General features: G+C 33.2%; 1 protein-coding gene across 6 annotated transcripts in view; it reads left to right on the forward strand.

Annotated features, from left to right (window-relative positions):
• LOC117222927 (uncharacterized) overlaps positions 1-20,724 on the forward strand; it is a 35,720-nt gene that overhangs the window by 2,481 nt on the left and 12,515 nt on the right. For 5 of the 6 annotated variants that reach the window (XM_076525821.1, XM_033474967.2, XM_033474965.2 and 2 more), the window contains 15 exons: positions 206-374; positions 2,866-2,981; positions 3,619-3,750; positions 3,852-4,086; positions 4,602-4,759; positions 5,198-5,325; positions 5,391-5,545; positions 5,986-6,110; positions 7,069-7,246; positions 7,744-8,166; positions 9,277-9,507; positions 10,345-10,575; positions 18,720-18,879; positions 19,543-19,683; positions 20,274-20,419. In XM_076525821.1, the coding sequence (XP_076381936.1) occupies positions 206-374; positions 2,866-2,981; positions 3,619-3,750; positions 3,852-4,086; positions 4,602-4,759; positions 5,198-5,325; positions 5,391-5,545; positions 5,986-6,110; positions 7,069-7,246; positions 7,744-8,166; positions 9,277-9,507; positions 10,345-10,575; positions 18,720-18,879; positions 19,543-19,683; positions 20,274-20,419 (2,728 nt within the window). The remainder of the gene's footprint in view (positions 1-205; positions 375-2,865; positions 2,982-3,618; positions 3,751-3,851; positions 4,087-4,601; positions 4,760-5,197; positions 5,326-5,390; positions 5,546-5,985; positions 6,111-7,068; positions 7,247-7,743; positions 8,167-9,276; positions 9,508-10,344; positions 10,576-18,719; positions 18,880-19,542; positions 19,684-20,273; positions 20,420-20,724) is intronic. The other variant, XM_033474970.2, reaches the window with a different exon arrangement.

The following is a 20,724-nucleotide window of genomic DNA, read 5'->3' on the forward strand; positions in this document are numbered from 1 at the left end:
ATTGCAAAACGGAAAAAAACATTTCAAAAATTCAAATATATTGTTACGTTATTTTTAACTCATTGTAGTTATTATGAAAAGAATTAAATTTTTACGTTACTCCGCCATCTTGCAATTAATGGATGGAATTCTTATTTTGCATAAAGATCCGCAATGTAGTTATGAGAATAATTAACGTTATTCTAAGATGCTCATATTTGTTTAGAATGCGAGGTTCAACGACAATAATTTTCCCGAAGGATCTCGCAAGAAAGCTACCAATTTCTGTAGAAACCCTACCGGTGACAGCGGCGGACCTTGGTGTTACGTTGAACAAGAAGATTCTGAGAATCTCCAGAAAGAATACTGCGACATCCCTTTCTGTGACGCTAAAGGTATTTTATCGATGCATTTGTTTCCATTTCATAATCGATTCTGAACATTTTGCGCTCGAATATAAAAATTGTTATATCACGTTCCAAAATGTTATCAAATTTGTTTATATTTCAAAAACTGTTCGTACACCTTTTAAAATGCAATAACTTTTTTAAAACTGGACTTAAATTCTTTTTAGATGATAGAGGAACCAGTCTACTAGACGCTGACTAAAATACTATTTCTCAATTTTTGCTATTATTTGGAATGACAAAGAAATAATAAAAAAAACTCTCGTTTTATAACTTTTTTATCTGTGCCTCTAACGAAAATGAAAAAATAATGCCTTTCGTAGATCTCGGTATTTTATATGCATGTTGAAAATTTGATCGAAATCGGTTAATAATCTTGCCAAATATATACTCGCAAAAAATTACGGCGCAGAAATGTCGAAAGTAAAGGTTGCCCGAACGTTGTATACCATCATGATACAAATTGTTCGACCTTTATATCAAAATAAATGAGAAAATACGTTAATTTTTAAACGCATTTATACAAATTTCGCTCACTGTATTAAGCAAATTGAATGTTACTAGAATTTTTAGGATACGAAAGAGTATTACTAATATTTCCTGTTGTAAATTTTAACTTTCTAGTTTTGATTTCATTAATTAAATGTCTTTGATACATTGTGGGAAGTTTCGGAATTTAATATTTATCGCTTAAAGTGTTGAATCACATTTGTGGTGACGAAGTTTCGATATTCTATTGACGTTTCAGTCATTTTTGTAACTTTTATTTTAAAGATTGATAATGGTAAATGTAACATTAGATTCTATAGCCCTTAAGTCATATTTTGAGATATTACCGAGTTCTTCGTTTCACACTCAATTGCAAATATGTATTACATATTTACTGTATATCTATTACAATAATAATATAATAATAATATCTATTACATATTTACATATTTACCTTACGTATAGTAAAGCAGGAAGAACACTTTAAGCAAGAAGTAGAACAACACACTAATGTATGTGTAAGAAAGAATGTAAATGTCTTGTAGCAGGTTTTCACTCTTTCTTGTAATTATTAAATTTTACAATATCATTCTAATTACAATCCTAGCTATATGTTCATTTGCAATTTTCTTCTACAAAACTCAACCACATTTTCTATCGTATATTTTACATTTTTTTATTCTATATAATATATATCTTGATTATATGTTAGAACATGTATTTACACAGTTTCTTTTTATGTAAATTAATGGTTTTTAATTTATGGAGATAAAGTTTTTCTCCTTTCACATTCATTTTTAGTTTTAAGTGGGTGTTCTGTTTCATCACAACTTAAAATCTAATTTTCCTTCGTCGCAACTTCACTTTCTTATGCTCAATGGTTTGCTTGGTTTATATTGCAATAATTGTATTTTATTGTTATTTCATGTTGCTTCATAAAAATAACAAGGACATATTTATTCAGATTTTTCGCGATTTGTATCGCAATATACGATGAAATAAACTTATTGAATAAATTCCCCCTAAATTCCCACTAAATTTCCCCTAAATGTGTTTTTATAATTTCAATAATCGTAAATTAAACAATATGGAATGTGACAAAATTTAGTTTCAAGACTGCTATTGATAATCCCATGCTGTTTTTGTCTTCTGATTTTTTGTTACTGCGTTTCAAATTGAACTGTTCCGTTGTACCATACTCTCCTCTACAGGCGTGCGTAACCGTGTATATGTGAAAGCAAGAAACGTTCTGAAATAGCGAGTGTAACAACGTCGTCATTGTAAGGACACCTTTATGTACATAATCGAATACGAAAGGACTCGAATGCCTTTACAGAGTTTACGGAAGTGAATAATTAGTAAAGGAAAAGCTATAGAAAATTTCTTTATTATAAATAATTAATATTACTGCATTTTATTATATAAATATTAATATGTAAAATAGACTATTCGGTAGGAAACATATTGAAGTATCGATTGATTAATAACTATTTCTTCCCAATTTTCCTTTTGAACATAGAGATTTTAAATAATCTCACAAATGAAGTTACTCAAATGACGAACGAATCATTCAAGATTATTTATTGCTGTTAACGCTAACCGTACCGGGCGTTAATAGTGATTCGTCTGTGTTACCTTATACAAATCACAGCATTTAATTTATTTAGATTTTTTCCAATTTTTATATCAATATACGTTGGAATGAATTTTATTGAATGGTTTCCGATGGATGTGTCTTTATAATTTCAACAATTGTCAAATAATAATTGTCGAACCGGTCATTTAACCGGCGATGGTACGATTAGTGTTAAACATTAATTTTCGGAAGTACAACTTAAAATGTGAATACAATGACTGTATGCAAAATTCCCTTTCAATGTGGCACTCTGTATAATGATAAGAAATTGTAGTTATCAATGTACTGATTAATGTAATAAATTATCTTTCGTCAAGTAATTTTGTAAATATTATATTGGTTTTTGTTTTTCAGAGTGTCTGACATTCACTAAGAATGGATCTCAGTATACAATATTAACAAAATTAGATGCCCCCAGCGGTAATATTTCGTTCTGGATGAAATTGTGGGACCCCAATGGTGAGAAAGACGTAAGTAACTTAAAAAGTGACTTCGGATAATATGTACATTAATTTAATGTATGATTAACAATACAATATAATATAAAACATAGCGTAGAATAAAACGTAAATAAAATTTAATATGCAATATACCATAAAATAAAATAGAAATAGAAAATAATGTAATAAATACAGTATATATTTGTATCTCCATTATCTAAGACTAAGCATTATTCCTAATAAATGACGATACGGTATAGACAATTTTATTACAGCATATGGCAAATTTTGAAATATTATTCGTATATCAGTTTATCTAATAATTTCTGTAAATTCGTTTCGTACGATCTTATAAATTTATTTAACCGCAGAGATTAATAGTTATTTGTTTTTTAATTATTTTTTATTTATTTTTAGTTCTTTATTTTTTAGTTATTTTTTAATACCTCCTTCAAACAAAACTAAAGAGATGATTTTAAATGAGTTTAATATGAGATTATTAGTGTACCTCTAACTGATTTAAACGAAGTATAGAGAGCATGCCATTTATTTGGAATCAACGAGGAATGCATTGAATTGATTGTACATATATTGATGTATATTTTGTATTGTCGAGTTCTAACTTGTTTTCATTTAGTTATTTGCAATGGTTATTATGCCTTTATAGGCCGATGCGCGAATTTTACTGAGTTTATTACCAGTACCGGTTACCGCCGAACAAATAGCTGAAGAATGGAGTGCAGGCGTCGAATTGTTTTTCGCAAATTCTGGCAGTGGACAAACTTTTCCCAAATTTGACGTAAGTTGTATCTCTCTATTTTGAAAAGGATTCAAATTTACAGAATTTAAGAACTTTTTACGCACACAGTATTTCATAATAATAAATTATTCGTGTATTAGGACGAAGAAATTTTTGAGGCTAGTCCGGAAGTTTTGGTTGGTACGAAATGGATAGGGATTTGGATAACATGGGGTGGCGGATTTGTATCTGCTGGCATTGAAGGCAGTTTGAAGCCTATATTTATGCAAGAATACAAACGAAAACGTGGTATCACAAGTCTGTATCCAGAAACGTTCTTATATTACGGGCTTCGTGGAACTGGAGTTTTATGGAGCACCGCATTTTGCCAAAAACGTATGCTTTGAAATAGTTACGTTACTATTTAAAATGTTGCTCAGAATTTTTCTAACGTCAGCAGCATATCTTTTGTTCGGTGTGCAATGTAAATTGAACATAAAATATCGTGCTAATATAATATATGCTTCAAATTTTATAAAACGTTTAACTATAAAACATTATCTGAAGAAGATCATCTTTCATATATTTGTTTTTTTACTGCAGAAATTCCTCCTTCCTATAAATAATTTAGCAAAATGAAGTAGAGCGTAGTTTTCTTACTGACTCACCCTGTACATACCCATTTGCTATCCACTTAACATTTAACATCAATTCTATCCATTCGAATTACAGTGGAACCGCGGTTATTCGAACTTTACTTTTCAAAATAGATGTAGAAGGTCTATTTTTTTATGAGATGATAGTAGGTTAAATAACAACAATTTTGTATTCAAGACTAAACGATGCTTCAATTATAGTCGTAAATGTATATTGTTGTTAATGTACAACTCTATAATCTAGATTCCTTCCAGAGTGTGAAATTCATACCACGTTCGGAACTGATTATTCCAGAATATGGACCATGGAAAAAAATAACGATACAAATGATGTCCGAGCTTTTGTCCGTGCTAGTCAAGACATTCGCATAAGATTATATCAAACACCTAAATTGGAGCATCCATGTGTTACGGTAATAACTGTGTTTTCATAATAAATCATTAAACATTAACTAAAGATTACACGATAAAATGCAAATAAAAATGTTGTTTTTTTTAGTTAGAAAGAGCTACAGAATGTAATTTGCATTTCTTTCTTTAATAGCTTTATTAGAATGAAAGTAATAACACTTTTTTATTCTTTCAGTCTTTCCAATGTTTCAAATTGTAGCAATTACTTCGATTGTATAATTACTAACAATTAATTTATACATTATAGTACATTTAAGTTGCCGATTTATGATAATGCATGACGGTTAATTTCAATGGCCAAGGATAGTGCAGTTGTAGGTATAGTCCTCACGCGACAAGAACTAGCCGCCCCACTGTCGTAGCTAATAAGAGGGGAATGTAAACACAGAGGTGCCTTCTTGTCGCGTGAAAAATAAATTCACGCGATTTATCTGATACAGGTAACAATAGGCAAAAATATCGCGACACTCACGTATGAAGAAGAAGAGGATTCGACGAAGCATTATTTGAAAGAAATTCCAAGCAAAGGCATTCTTGATTTCTGGTCTTGGAAAGAATTTAGCATCAGGTTGGTAGGTAGAATATAAGCAGACGATTGGATATTAATTGCTATTAATAATCTATACCTTCCAGTATTTTCGGAGAACATTTTCGCTTATTTTATCACAAGGGCAAGGCAGCTATCGAACTATTTTACGTAAACAATAATTTCTTTGCCACTTTAAGATGGTTCAGCATTGGAAGTGAAAAGTCTATAGCATTTTGGACATTGTTTTGTTCTCCGGAAGGTAATTATAAAATATAGTTACCTATAATTAATATAATTTCGTTATTTTTACAAATTCGAGCAAATCGTTTTGCACACATGTTCTACAATACTTATACTTTAAGATAATCCGAAAGTGATTCACCTTTTAAAGGTTCGAAACCAGAATACCCTCTTAATGAACAGTATCAGTGAACTGACTCAGTTAGTTTGTAGTACAGTAATTTATTGTTAATATATTAATTGAATTGAACGAAGTATAGATAGTTCCTAGATCATTTTGTAAATCTTGCTAACTTATACATATACTGTACATATAAGCACTGGTCACTGTATATATAAGTACCAAGACAATGAAGACAAATTTAGCAGCTTCATGGATTGCTCATACTATATTGTCACCAATAATGTACGTGTTTATTTTATGTTATGAAACATTAAATATTAATACAAATTTTACAGCTACCGATGCTGTGGAAATTCCTTCAGCACCGAACTGTATATCCGATTTAACACAGTATATGTACCAAGGTGGACAATGGACAAGTGCCAATGAAGTTCCTTGTATTCCATGGAGCTCAAAGGAAGTGAGTGATGTAAAATCTAATATTTAAAGTAACCAAGCCAAAAAATTAATTCCATTCGAAAGCGACTGCAATGAAACAAGAAAAGAAATATTTTAATGTAGAACAAATTAAATCATTGAGAATAGGAAAAACAAGTGTCGATTATAAAAGAAAATTTAAAAGGATGAAGAAGAAAATTGTTATAATTGATGTAGCTAAATTAACGACATGTGTCTGGATACAAAGAGAAATGTATTATGTATTTGATAAACAGGAAATCATTTTAACAACAAGCAGAAATACAGGCATTACGATAAAATTAATAAAATAATATGTTCAATTGTTATTTTCTTATCTATTTATATTGTACAATAGTAAATAAATAAGTAAATAAATAATAATAAAAGAAAAATTGTAATACTATACAATTTGCAACGCTGTCACATTGTGAATCATCTTGCTGGATATTTCTTTTTAAATTTATATCTCGAAAATTATTATTGAAATATAGGTCGCACTTACATCATTTTAATGAAGGATTGGTATTTTCAAATACGCATTTGTTTCACTTTGAAATTATTTTTGAAACATGATATCGACAAATAAGAGTACTCAAACAATCATGTCATAACTATTTCAAGTTAGTTAGTAGCAAATGATGTTGTAGACATTATCCCCATTTTATTTACGATAATTCAGTTGCTTCGCTATTATAAATGAATTACTCTCATTTAGTTCATCATGATGCAAACGTTATTGTAGAAGCATTAGCCTAGTCTAATTTGCGAAAATAAATTAATGTAAAATTAGAACATTTTTACTGTGCGATTGCAATAACACTGTATGTTAGGTCACCTAGCCCATAGGTTTCATATAAAATTTATGAATCAAAAATTCTCTTAAATTCTTCTTCTTCTTATGATTAATACTTAAATTTTCTTCTCGTACAGTCATGTCAATGTTAATTATTTCCTATAAGATTCCGATCGAAGAGAAACAGGATTATAAGTTTGTTGATGGATTCGCTTTGAAAGCATTAAACAAGTGTAGAAATCCCGCACGAGATTCGAGTGGTCCTTATTGTTATGCGTTTACACCTTGGGAAACCACGACCATTTCGAAACAGTACTGTCCTGTTCGATTCTGTAGATCCTCAGGTGAAATTTTTGAACTTCCATGCATGCAAGGTCAACAGTAACTACGTTCTCCAATCTTGAAATATTTAAATTTCTCAAATAAATACATAATTATAGACTCAAAGTAACTTTTACATTGTAACGGATATCTAAATGAAAATTTAACAAGATATTATATTTATATATTTCTATTTTTTATTATTTCTAATATATAGAAATACATAAATATATATATATATATATATATATATATATATATATATATATTTCTATATAATATATAAATATTATATATTTCTATTTTTTATTATTTCTAATATAGAAATACATAAATATGATATTTTGTTAAGCGACGCAAGAAAGGTATTCGCTAATAATAGTAATAAAATACAAAAATATAACAAAGAAAATTAGTTTCAATGAAATAAATTGCGATTCTTTTTTATGGGTTGGAATGGACTTGGCAACCGAGTGCATAAAAAATGTTTAATATTATATTTTAATATTACGTTCCCTAGAGTGTCGCATGGCTGGAACTGCGAACGATTACGTAGGAACATTGTCGGAAACACGTTCTGGTCTTAGTTGCGATTACTGGCAAACTGATTCTGATTTTCTATCGCAATCGGATCAAAAATCCACGAGAATACCTACAACTTCGCAACGCACGCGAGGACCGCTTGTAAAACCGCACAGACCATTGTCGGACCAATATGGAATGATTGTGTTCGATATGCCAAAAAAGCCGACTACTCCAAAGTACACCGCAAAATTCGGTGTACGTGAACACTTCAACGATAGTATGTATCCGGACGGTGCTGCTAAAAACGCTAGCAATTTTTGTAGAAACCCATCGCGAAATATTGCTGGCACTTGGTGTTACACCACAAACGCTTTGGTGCCGCAAGATCTTTGCAACGTTAGGGACTGTGAAAAACCAGGTAAGCCGGCAGCAGTTTCAAATTGCACTTAGTATTCCCTCGATTAACAAGATTTCGATTTTACGCGGATTTTTTCTTGACAACTATCATTTCTTTAATATTCTTTCGAATCAAGTTAGCGCATCTTAACGATTTCATCTATTATAATGTGCCAACTAATTCCACAAAAATTGCCCTCGCATGCAAGCAACAGCGGTACCGAATTTAAAAAAAAATCAGAGCTGGGTAACATATACGGGAAAAACATTTTAAATATTATTTTAAATAATAGGAATAAGTAATCAAATTTCAGTAAATAAAGTATTTTATTTTGATAATCTAAAACATAAAATATTTTATATTGATAATTTAGAACATAAAATATTTTATATTGATATTCTAAAACGTAAAATAAAATACGTTTTATTTTGATAATTTAAAATATAAAATAAATATGATATATTTGATACTCTAAAGTATAAAATAAGAATACATACACAGATTGAGGAGCTACTTTTTGCAAGTATGTATTACGATTTCTTATGTTCGAAAATTAGCTCTCTTCATAACACATTTTATGAAGAACTGTATCGTATGTATATTTGTAATACAGTGAAACAGTACTTCGCTAAATCTTCCAAACTTAAGCAGAAATGCCTTTAATACATTTCAAATAAATTTAAACAGTGCTTATAATAAATAAAATATTTTGTAGTCGAAAGTATACATTTTTGAAAAAGTACAATATCTTATTTTCAAAAATATATACACAAGGTAAAATAAAATATTTATTTACTATCTACGAGTTAAAATAGCATTTTACCCAGTCCTGCGCATAGTAAAGCAGATTTTTGTGATAAACTGTATTTTGTACGAAATAATTATGTCGCGACAGTAAAAGATGCAAGAAACTACATACAACACATGGAGGAACTCTAACTATTTCTATAATTAATAGACAAATACTTCAACTTCAACTACTAAACTTCAACTTTTGCAACTAAATGTCTTGTTACATCTGGTTATTTTATATCTTAGAATCGAACTACATTCTGTTTCATTCAACATCTTAATTTCCGATACACTATTCTTCGTAACATTTGGAGGATAACTATTGTATATAATTTCTAGAAGAGTATATAATTCTTATCAGAGGCGATGCTGCAGGAAGGCGTTTGTATGTTTTACCCGAATATCGTTTTGAAGGATTCCGATTTGCTGTTAAAACTTGGGAACCGGATCAACCAGATTGCATTGTATTTGTCTTTACAGCTGACGACGGTTTTAAGTCACGTTATATTCTAAAAATAGGAGCTTTGAACAACGAGAAAGTGCTACTTTATTACGAGTCGGAAACTCAAGGTAATCATAACGCTATAGAAGATGCCCTAAAAAATGTTCTACGCTCTTGAAAGACGAAAGATGCTATTTGAAGTAATGATTAAAATTAGAATACTTTATAGAGAGTTGTTTAGAAATTTTTATTTTCAGCAAAAATTGATGCTGAAGAGTCCGTATTGTTCTATTAGGTTGTGTTACGTGAAATGTCGGACTCTTTAAAGAAAATTGAAAAATTGTCTTTTTAATTCAAACAAAAATTTATTTATAAAATATGACACATCCGTTTGTACACACTTTTGTTGAGATGTTTCCGACGAATGAATAAAACTTGTACATATACAATGATTCGCATTAATATTCGGACACTTTTTAAAAGAAAATAACTTTTTAAAAAGTGGACGAAATGATTTCTTTTTTATGTTAGAAGAACTAGTTTACTGAGCAGTGTCTATAAAATTTGATTTTTAAATTGCAATTGGTTGGAATGAAAAAAGAATAAGAAAATCGCATTTTTGCTTGTAACTGATTGTTTGAACGTTCAATTTACGACTGAAAGTTTACTTTTTATGTGACACAACCTTATTGTAGTTTGATGGAATTAGGAAACATGGATGTGAAGTATTCGATATTTGAGAAGAGAACTATTTGGTTTATGTAATCGTGGCAGAAATTAATCAGTTTATATCATTGTTCTATATTCTTTTGTCAAGAAAATGAAATCAAATGAGGGTGGCAGAAATTAATCATTTTATATCCTTATTCTACATATATTCTTTTGTCAAGAAACTGATATCGATTGGAGACGATCAATTACACCTATATTGAATAATTTCGATAAAATTTTAACCGTATTCATAGCCGTTGAATTGGTCAAAATGAAAACTTTACCGCACTTGCTGTTTTTGGGAAAATGGAGCACATTTACAATCAGTATTCCTCGAGGACAAATTTTACTTTATTACGAAGAAGAACCTACACCATTGTTTCAATGGAGTCACAAGGATCCACCAACGACTTTTCTGCCAATATATTATTACTATAGCAGTGAAAAAGGACGAACTGTTGGTGTTGCGTTTGACCAAGATTCAGGTAGATTTTAAACACATTGTATCAAAACTATTTCAACAAAAACACAATATTGTGTGAGATCTTTAGGTCACGTAACACGTTTAATTAATATGCAAAACGAATTTGTTACGTTTAACGCTAGTTTTACCAAAGGTATGAAAAACTACTTTTTAAACATTTTTTTAAATTCGAGCCAACGCTGAAACTTCAAAGTACGTCTTCTAAAATTTTTATTTAAACTTGTTGGGATTATGGAATGAAAATGAATATGATTCTAATACTTTGCTTAAAAGGACTTTATTTTATACTCTTAATTGAGAGAAGGTATATGAGCGAAACCGATCGAGCGATCAAACTCTACTGAGAGTCCGGTAAGAAGAAACGCTTCTTTTATACTCCTTTTGGGTTCGTCGTGTCCACCAATCAGAGACGTTTTATTTGTCGCGTCTTACATTGTATACGTGACGGTTAGGGCACGAAGTACATCAAAAGGTACCGCCAATTGATGTATCGCGGCATCTAATATATATAGATTACGTCACCGTCGCTGCCCGCTGACGGTGTAACGGGCCCAATTCCCATAACACGGTCCAGTAGCCCTCATCTCATTCATACACCATAACATCCGCTACGATAAGATAACTACGTGTATATAAGCCATTGTACTTCGCCCAAAGAACAGTATTGATTTTGACTACCGAACCCGCCGGATACCTTAACGAGTGCCGTTGTAAAACCGTGTATAATTATTTGAAATAAAAAGCAAGTAGTAAGTTGGGCTACGGCTCAACTACCTTTTTTTTTATATTTTTGAGCACCGTTTTACGTGACATTTTGGCGATCCTGCCAGGATAGTGCTAATTGTTCTCCGAGAAACTGCGATTCTTTCTTACTACGAGTGAAGATCGAGTCCCAGGGTTACGCACCACATCAGGAGACACACGCATTATTACGAGCAACCATTGCGAAGAAGACCAGCCTGAAGCCGCTTTTTAGAGTCCCTTCTACGGAATACTTCCTACGAAAAAACGAACAGGTAAACACTGGATTCTTTTACTAAGTATAGAGAGCGAAGGAATAGCCTCTCCAGTTTATCAAGTCAGGGTTCATCTATCAAATTTGTCAAATCAATAAACATGGCACAAACACCGAGTGCACCCTCAGACTTAAGCACTAGAGCAATTTTAGATGCAATACAGAAGCAGAATGAACGTCATGAGAACAATATGGCGGAAATACAAAGAATGCTTAAACTTGCTAACGATGAGAATTGTAAACGAGCAAAAGAGATCGAGACGTTAGGGAAAAGTGTAGCCTCTCTACGAATAGCAGGTAGCCTAGCAACTTCGGACTTCAGTAGAATGACCACAGAAGACGAGAGTACACCCTCAGCTGAAACCGCTAGAACCGCGCCACGCAGAAAAATCATACCTAAAAATGTACCAGTACGCAGGGAAACAAGCGACGAATCAGAAGAGGACGAAGAATTACCTCAACCGGAGCAATCCGAAAGCCCGAAACATCCAGCCAAGTTGTCCATACAATTTATCCCAGTCCTAAAAGGCAGGGACGATATTGGAGTTGAAGGGTTTATAAAAAAGGTCAAGAAAGCCAGAACAAGGTGCAGGGAACAACCAGAACTGTTGGACCTAATTATAGCCCAGAAAATTACGGAGGATGCAGAGCGAAGCATAAGACATCTAGATATCGAAAACTATACAGATTTATATGCAGCACTGAGGCAATTCGTAAGCATTCCAACAACAGCCGATAGCGCACGAGACAGAGTAAGGCAAGTACGGCAGGGTATGACCGAGAGCGTACACAGCTACACAATAAGATATCGCAAAGCGTTAAACGAACTCATATATGCACTCCAATATGAACATAAAGAAGCAATAGAAAGAAGAGTCGCAATCGATCTAGAAAACCGACGAGCAGTAAAAACCTACGTGCTCAACCTGAAAGATGAGATAGAAACGAGGGTGTCTGCATCAACACCTAAAGACCTAATGGAAGCGCAAGAATCAGCATTCCAAGCGGAAACTACAATCAATGAGAAGAGGCGACTACGCATTTCACAAATACGCGCTCCAGTTATGTCAACCTCAAAAGCAGCCGATAGACCGAGGAATCCTCCAGCCAAACCAACTTCTACGTTCCAACAAATAGAACGAAGACCGCTAGTTGACAGGGCAGGTGTGAAGTGTTTCAAGTGTAATCAGCTCGGACATTTAGCTAATCAGTGCTCAAATTTTCGCGAAACCAGCCGAAACATCCCGTCACGAACACGAGTGAATCACACGCCAGACGGTCCAGTGAATCACCAACACACACACGACGAGACGAGCGAGTACGAGTCAACGCCACCACCGGAAGACTACCCACCATGCTCATCGATAGAAGAAGCGGAAATAGAGAACGATTCCTCGTAGATTCAGGGTCAGGAATTAATTTAGTTAAACGGAAAACAAACACGACAGGAAAACGATGTGAACCAAGAATGTTCTACATGGGAAAAGACAAATACCATACTAACGAATGCTTAACTATTAGACTTTATGGGAAAACTAATACGTTTTATATAGTAGAACAAAATTTCCCCCTTATAGAAGATGGGATAGTAGGGCTACCTTTTCTTGAAAACTATAAATACCAACTAACTAACGACACGCTAACGCTAGATGGGAACACCGTTCAGTTACAGAAACACACGATCATCCCACCCGGTGAGACCCAAGCTCGAACGATATACCTAGAAGGCAAACCCACGAGAGTATGTTTCATCAATCATGGTAAGCAAGATCATGCAATTTCAAACGATATCACAAATTCTCATGACCTTGAACATATTTCTAAATTTAGACAATCGATTAGAACCTCACATATAGAAAAGGAATTACGCGAACCAATTGAAAAAATCCTGTTGCATTATCTTGATGTATTCAATCTAGAGACCGATTTGTTACCTTGCACTAATCTAACACAACATGCGATAACGTTAAAAGAAAACAAAATTATTAACACGAAATCTTACCGACCTCCCGAATGCCACAAACGCGAAATTAACAAACAAATGAAAGAAATGCTAGATAAAAAAATTATCGAAGAATCAGACTCTCCTTACAATTCCCCTGTATGGGTAGTTCCAAAAAAGGCGGATGCATCAGGTAAACAGAAGTGGAGGATAGTAATAGACTTCAGACGACTGAACGAACTGACGGACCAAGACGCTTACCCGCTACCGGAAATAGACGACATCCTCTCCCAATTAGGAAACTCCAAATATTTCTCAGCATTAGATCTCTCCTCCGGATTCCACCAAATCCCTATGGACCCCATCTCAAAGAAGTATACAGCTTTTTCGACACCTCAGGGACACTTTCACTACAACAGAATGCCTTTCGGACTAAAAAATGCGCCAGCCACATTCCAAAGGATGATGGACACGGCATTAAGAGGATTAATCGATAATCATTGCTTCGTATATTTAGATGACATCATAATTTTCGGCCAATCAATCGAACAACACAATAAAAATCTAGCTATTGTATTACAAAGACTTAGAGAATTAGGACTTAAAATCCAACCTGACAAATGCGAGTTCCTGAAGCCAGAACTCGAGTACTTAGGACACGTAGTAACGGCAGATGGCGTAAAACCAAATCCTAAGAAAATAGAGGCAGTAAAAAATTTTAGAATTCCTAAGAACGCTACCGACGTCAAATCATTCCTAGGACTGTCAGGGTACTACAGAAAATTTATAAGAAACTTTTCCAAAATCGCAAAACCCCTTACGGAACTAACAAAGAAAGACGTAAATTTCCACTGGACAGATAAACAGCAAACTAGCTTTGACACTTTAAAAGATAGACTATGCGAATCACCGATTTTGAAATATCCAGACTTCAATAAACAATTCACTTTAACTACCGACGCTAGCAATGAAGGCTTAGGAGCCATTCTATCGCAAGACGGACATCCATGTTGCTATATCTCTAGAACTTTAAACCCCCCTGAAAAAAATTACTCAACGACGGAAAAAGAATTATTGGCAATAGTATGGGCAGTTAAAAGACTACGACAGTATTTACTAGGAAGAAAATTCCTCATTAGGACTGATCATCAAGCTCTTAAATGGTTAAATAATTGTAAAGACCCCTCATCTCGATTAATTAGATGGAGACTCAGACTGGAAGAGTATGAGTATGAAATCGAATATACTAGAGGAAAAGACAATACAGCAGCTGACGCACTGTCACGCGTACACGCAATTATTAAAACGGAAGACTTCAAAGGCACAGTACACATTAGCCACGAACTTAAATTCAACGAATGGGAAAAAAGTGACGAACTACCAAAAAGACTAACGATCAAACCTAACCATAGTTCATTCTTTCAACTCACAAAAGAATATTTAGGGCCTTACGACAGGACTCAATGGTTGATAAAATTGCTTAAAGTAATCCAAGACCATAATAAGATAGGACTGGTAGCAGAACAATTCAAACCTATGGAAAAGAACACAATTAGACGTATGTTAATGTATTATAATGACCAAGTCAAAGAAATCACTTTTGCGGACGAATCAATTCGAGAATTCACAGAAGAAGACATAGAAAAAATTTTAAACGAAAACCACGATTTGATAGGACATCCGGGAATTCAAAAAACTTACGAAAGGATCAAAATAAAATACAAAATTCCTAAACTACTAGAGAGAATAGAGAATAGAATACGCGAATGTAGAATCTGTCAAACCGAAAAATTAACACGAATTAGAAGCAAGGAGGAACCCGTTATCACAGATACACCTGAAAAACCTAACGACAAAATTTCTATGGATTTATTAGGACCACTTCCTAAAACAAAGAAAGGAAACCAATATATATTATCAATTCACGATGAATTAACCAAATACCTTATCCTTATTCCCTTAAAAACCCAACAAACCGAAGTCATATGGAATGCCCTCCTAAACCACTACATTTACGTCTTCTCCGCACCTAAGAAAATCCTTACTGACCAAGGACAGAATTTCACAAGCAAATTGATGCAACAATATGAGGACGCGTTCAAAATAAAGCATATTAGGACCACTAGTTTTCATCCCCAAAGCAATGGGTCGCTTGAAAGAACACACGCGGTAATCAAAGATATGCTACGTACCACACAAAAGGAAAAGGGAGAAGAATGGGACGAAATCCTTAACTTCTGTTGTTTAGCTTACAATACCATGATACATGAATCCACGGGATTTACACCTTTTGAACTGACATTCGGACATATTGCAAACCTCCCCTCATCCCTATCACTAGACTCGCAACGTACTTACGCAGACGAAGTACAATTCAGAAAACGCGAATGGGACTCGGCATTATGTAAAGCGCGCGAAACTCTACAGAAAAGCAAGCAGCGCTATAAAAAAGACCAGGAACGACGGATAGTTCGAAGCCAGACCATATTCAGAATAGGAGACAATGTTCTAATACACAATGACCATAAGCAAAACAAGCTAGATACGGAATGGCTAGGACCCTACACAATCAGGAAAATTAACACACCCTATTATGAAATATTAGTTGACGGAATAACTAAAAAGATCCATGGCAATAGATTAAAACTTTACTTTCCAGGACGATCACCCTCATCATCATTACCCGGCAACTCACACACGGCATAGAATTTATACCTTTAAAGGAAAACTCCATATTTTACGAGAAAATAGAAAAAGCGTATTTGTACTCCACTGATGTGGACGTATATATAGGATTAAACGTAGAGGAAATATTTACTAAAGTAAGCGATTTAACTAAATTTATACGTATCATTCACGAACACTGTAAGGATCCATGTAACTACCAAGACGAATTAGACGTCATAGACGAAAGACACAAGAAATTAGAAAACCTAAGCCTACACTTGAAAATCATGACTCATAGTCGATACCGACGTGGATTGTTAAACGCAATAGGGTCCATTTCTAAGTCACTCTTTGGAACATTAGACGAAAACGATTTAGCAATAGTGAACACTAATTTAGATAAATTGTTTGACGACAACAATAAGCTAAAGACAATAATCAATAATCAAACCGCTTTAATTAAGAAAATTATAGACTCAAATAGTTTAAGACAGTTAAACCAATTAAATTTAGAAACACAAAGCATTGATCAACGTGTCAGTAAAGACGAATTAATAACCAAACTTGTCATCAAAACAGAAGGAGCGATATACGACCTACACTTTTCATTAGACGAACTCTTAAACACGATCACCCTAGCGAAACAAGGCATTATCAGTACACAGATCATAGACCAAGATACGTTTATAAAAGCATACGGAAGCGCCATTGAAAACGAAATCCTAAATACCGCAATTGCACCACGTAAAGAAAATTTTCAGTTTATTCTAGATATTGCCAATCTCAAAGTATTTGCAGTTCACAATAAAATATTTTTCAAAATCTCAATACCAATAATCCCAGATTTGGAATGGGACATCAACCGCCTATATCCAATTCCAAGTAAGAAAAACAGAGTATTTATGGTTCCGTTGATAGAACATCAAACGTATTTTCTCTCCGGATTAAAATACATGAATGTCGATGATGAATATGTAAACCAATATTGTAAAAGGAGATCAGGTATCACTATGTGTAGGCAAACACAACCAATTCATGGTAGACACACCAGAAAAGACTGTATTTCGGAACTGATAAATTTTGATAAAGGAATTAAAATATGCCAAGTAGTAGTCCTAAAAATAGAAGAAATAACCTTTATTCCATTAAAAAGCTCGAACCACTTCATAGCTATACCTGAGAACCCTATAAAAATAGATACAATCTGTGGCACCAAGCACGAAGCCATAACACTTAGCGTACCTACACTACTTAAATCAAATATCAGCTGCGACATAATTTATAATAACAATTACATGCGCATAGGAGAAACACAATTTAACGTATCTTATGAAGTTCATTTTAAAGAAATTAACACACCTAATAATATAAATTACGATATCTTACTCACACAATTAAAAGAAACACCCAAAATTATGAACAAAATCGATGGTTACAAAAATACATTAGATCAACTTACAGATCAAACTAATTCCTTGCAATTTTCTCACAGAATCTCTACTATAAAATCATTGGGATTAACCACCCTACAAATATTAGGATATATGGCATTGATTACAGTAACGGTATGGATTCTGGACAAACTAGGACTAACCGGTTGCGTTAAAAATTGCCTACCGTCAAAATTGTGTTTCCACCTACTATGCTGTAAAATTAAGAATAACACAACAGACAATAGGATTAGCAACAATCCACCACCCACTGCCCCGGCGACAATCAATATTCATGCAGAACCACCACTCTTGACCATCAATGACGACGAAGAAGAAGCCATCATCTTCGAGCCAAGACACGTCAAATTCCACAAATCAATCCTCAAACGGAAATAACCGAATTTGGAGGACCAAATTTATTCTAAGAAGAGGGGAGTGTAACGGGCCCAGTTCCCATAACACGATCCAGTAGCCCTCATCTCATTCATACACCATACATCCACTACGATAAGATAACTACGTGTATATAAGCCATTGTACTTCGCCCAAAGAACAGTATTGATTTTGACTACCGAACCCGCCGGATACCTTAACGAGTGCCGTTGTAAAACCGTGTATAATTATTTGAAATAAAAAGCAAGTAGTAAGTTGGGCTACGGCTCAACTACCTTTTTTTTTATATTTTTGAGCACCGTTTTACGTGACAACGGAGCCGGCGAAATGTAAACCGATATCTTAACTGAAGATATCTTACTAAGTAAACTATAAATTAATTTTTGTTCGAGGCTAAAATTCCAACAAAACTTATATTCTGAATTTCCAAATTTTAATTTTAATATTCCAAATTTTGAAAAAAAAAACTAAAAATTAAGTTGGTTTTAGAAGACCGCAAAAACGTAATTTCAGCAGTTTTACTTATTTGTTAATATTTTATATCATTTAGATTCTTGTTAAAAAACGAAAAATAACGATACTTCTTGTATATAATTTACAATTTTGCTCCCCTCGCGATAGAATCGAGCTAAAAATCCTATTCCGAACGTGTTGCTTGCATTTAATCTTCGAATAATTTTTAATTCTAATAATAGGTTGCCCTCTTGAAAACACGAAAACAGATCGGTACGCTAGAATTTTGTCAATATCAGCGTGGAGCAAAAAAGAGGTGTTACGTCCGGAACAGGTAACATTTCATCTACGCGGAGAAGGCAGAATTAACATACCTCTGCTTATGCTACCTGCAATTCCAGGGTAAAGATTAACTTTCCGGAAAATATTTAGAATTAATTATTACGGCGCCTTTTAAAATTATCAATATTTTTAACCATTCACTTTAAGAGAAACTTCGTCTATGACCTTGACTTTGATCTGGTATATTGCCGAGGTCATGAGTCTGAGTAATCTATTCGTATAACATAACCGCGCTTTTAGTTACAATTTATGAGATATTTCTGTGGTTCCACAATAAAGAACGCCGCATCTCACATGTCTACATTTTCGAGATCATCGATTCCTCAAATCAGTAGTATTTCCTTTTATTTTATTTTTAGCCCATCGAATTTCTTTTCACTAAATTTTTGGAAATTTTACACAGACTAAAATTTTTATTGTTAAGAAGGTGAATCTATAATCCAATTTTCGATCTAGCAGTTGTTCAAACTGTTTGCCTTCGAACGTATTTCGGAAATTGATTTCAATTATATAACGATTGAACTCGCTTAGCAATTAAACTTCAAATTAAGTTACCTAAATAAATACCCAAACCTATTTCGCGGTTAGCGGTTATGTTGGCGCATGTATATTCATTAGAGGCGTGCTAAAGTTAGGAATCGTAAGCGACTCGACGTTAGATTTTGCTAAAATACATAGTATACATAGGTATTGCAAATTCTAACAAGGCTCGTATTTTTACAGATTTTATGCGTTAACATTTAGCGAAAAAGATCACTGGATATTGTTCACGAAAAATGTGTATCCTAATGTAACCATCTATCATAGACAAAAGATATTCGTACCACTATTTACAACTAACTCGTGGACCAATATAACTATAAGGTAAGATTTCGAAGGACAGCAAGTGCAACTAAATGGAACGAAAAATATTCTTTAACGTCATATTATTAATTTAATTAATTAACGTCAATCCACTTCGATTTAATTACACGTGTAACATGATAAACGTAATTTTAGTCTATTTATTATTTAGTGGTTTCATGTAATGCATTGTAATCGCTATAATAATTATTGTTGAGTTTATATACAGCCGCACATGAAAATATTCGAGTACCATCTAAAACTTTCTTAAAAATTGGACCAAATAACTAAAATTTTATTGCGATATTAGGGAAAATGATTATATAATAAACATATAAAAATTATTAAATAAACTAATTATTACGAATTATCTTATTCGTGTAAAGTAATATAAAGTAGCTGCTTTTAGTGCTCCGTAAACCTAATGTTCAATAGCACCTAAACAGACAATATTAATTCACACGCGATTCTTGTAAGCTTCTTCTTAAAGGTTCCTTTGATATCGGATTACCATAGACACGATATTCTCAAGAGAATACTTTCATATGAAAAATTACTAATTCAAATATGTCACTTTTCCATACTAATTTATGATTTCGTCTCTGTTCAAGGTGGTCTGGAAATATTATCAATGTATATAGTAATAATACAAAAGTGTTTCATTACGAGCACATTAGCCCCCTTTTGTTTTATTTCTTCTCGGTGGGAGTTGATCCTGGCGGGTGGGTTACTTGGTCTGTAAACTGTTTACCAATGGGTAAGAGCAATTGTCTTTCAGTAGTGCTTGAGACCCTTGTACTGTAACGAGTCAGCCTCGCGACGAAGATTTCGTACAAAATCTAATATTAAATATGAATGTTTCGATTTAGAAGAAATTAGTAACAAATTTCGATTCTTCTGTTATCGAAATTTAGGAAACGAATAAAAAGTCATAGAAATAGCAAAAATTGTTTCGTTCTATTAGGCGAATTATTAACACATTTCGTGTCGAGCTGTTTTCACTCGATTCTTCGCACTGGCCATTTGATATTTTACTAAAACTTAATATATTATATGTAATTA

This window comes from Megalopta genalis, chromosome 12 (assembly GCF_051020955.1).
Source record: "Megalopta genalis isolate 19385.01 chromosome 12, iyMegGena1_principal, whole genome shotgun sequence".
Classification (NCBI taxonomy): domain Eukaryota; kingdom Metazoa; phylum Arthropoda; class Insecta; order Hymenoptera; family Halictidae; genus Megalopta; species Megalopta genalis.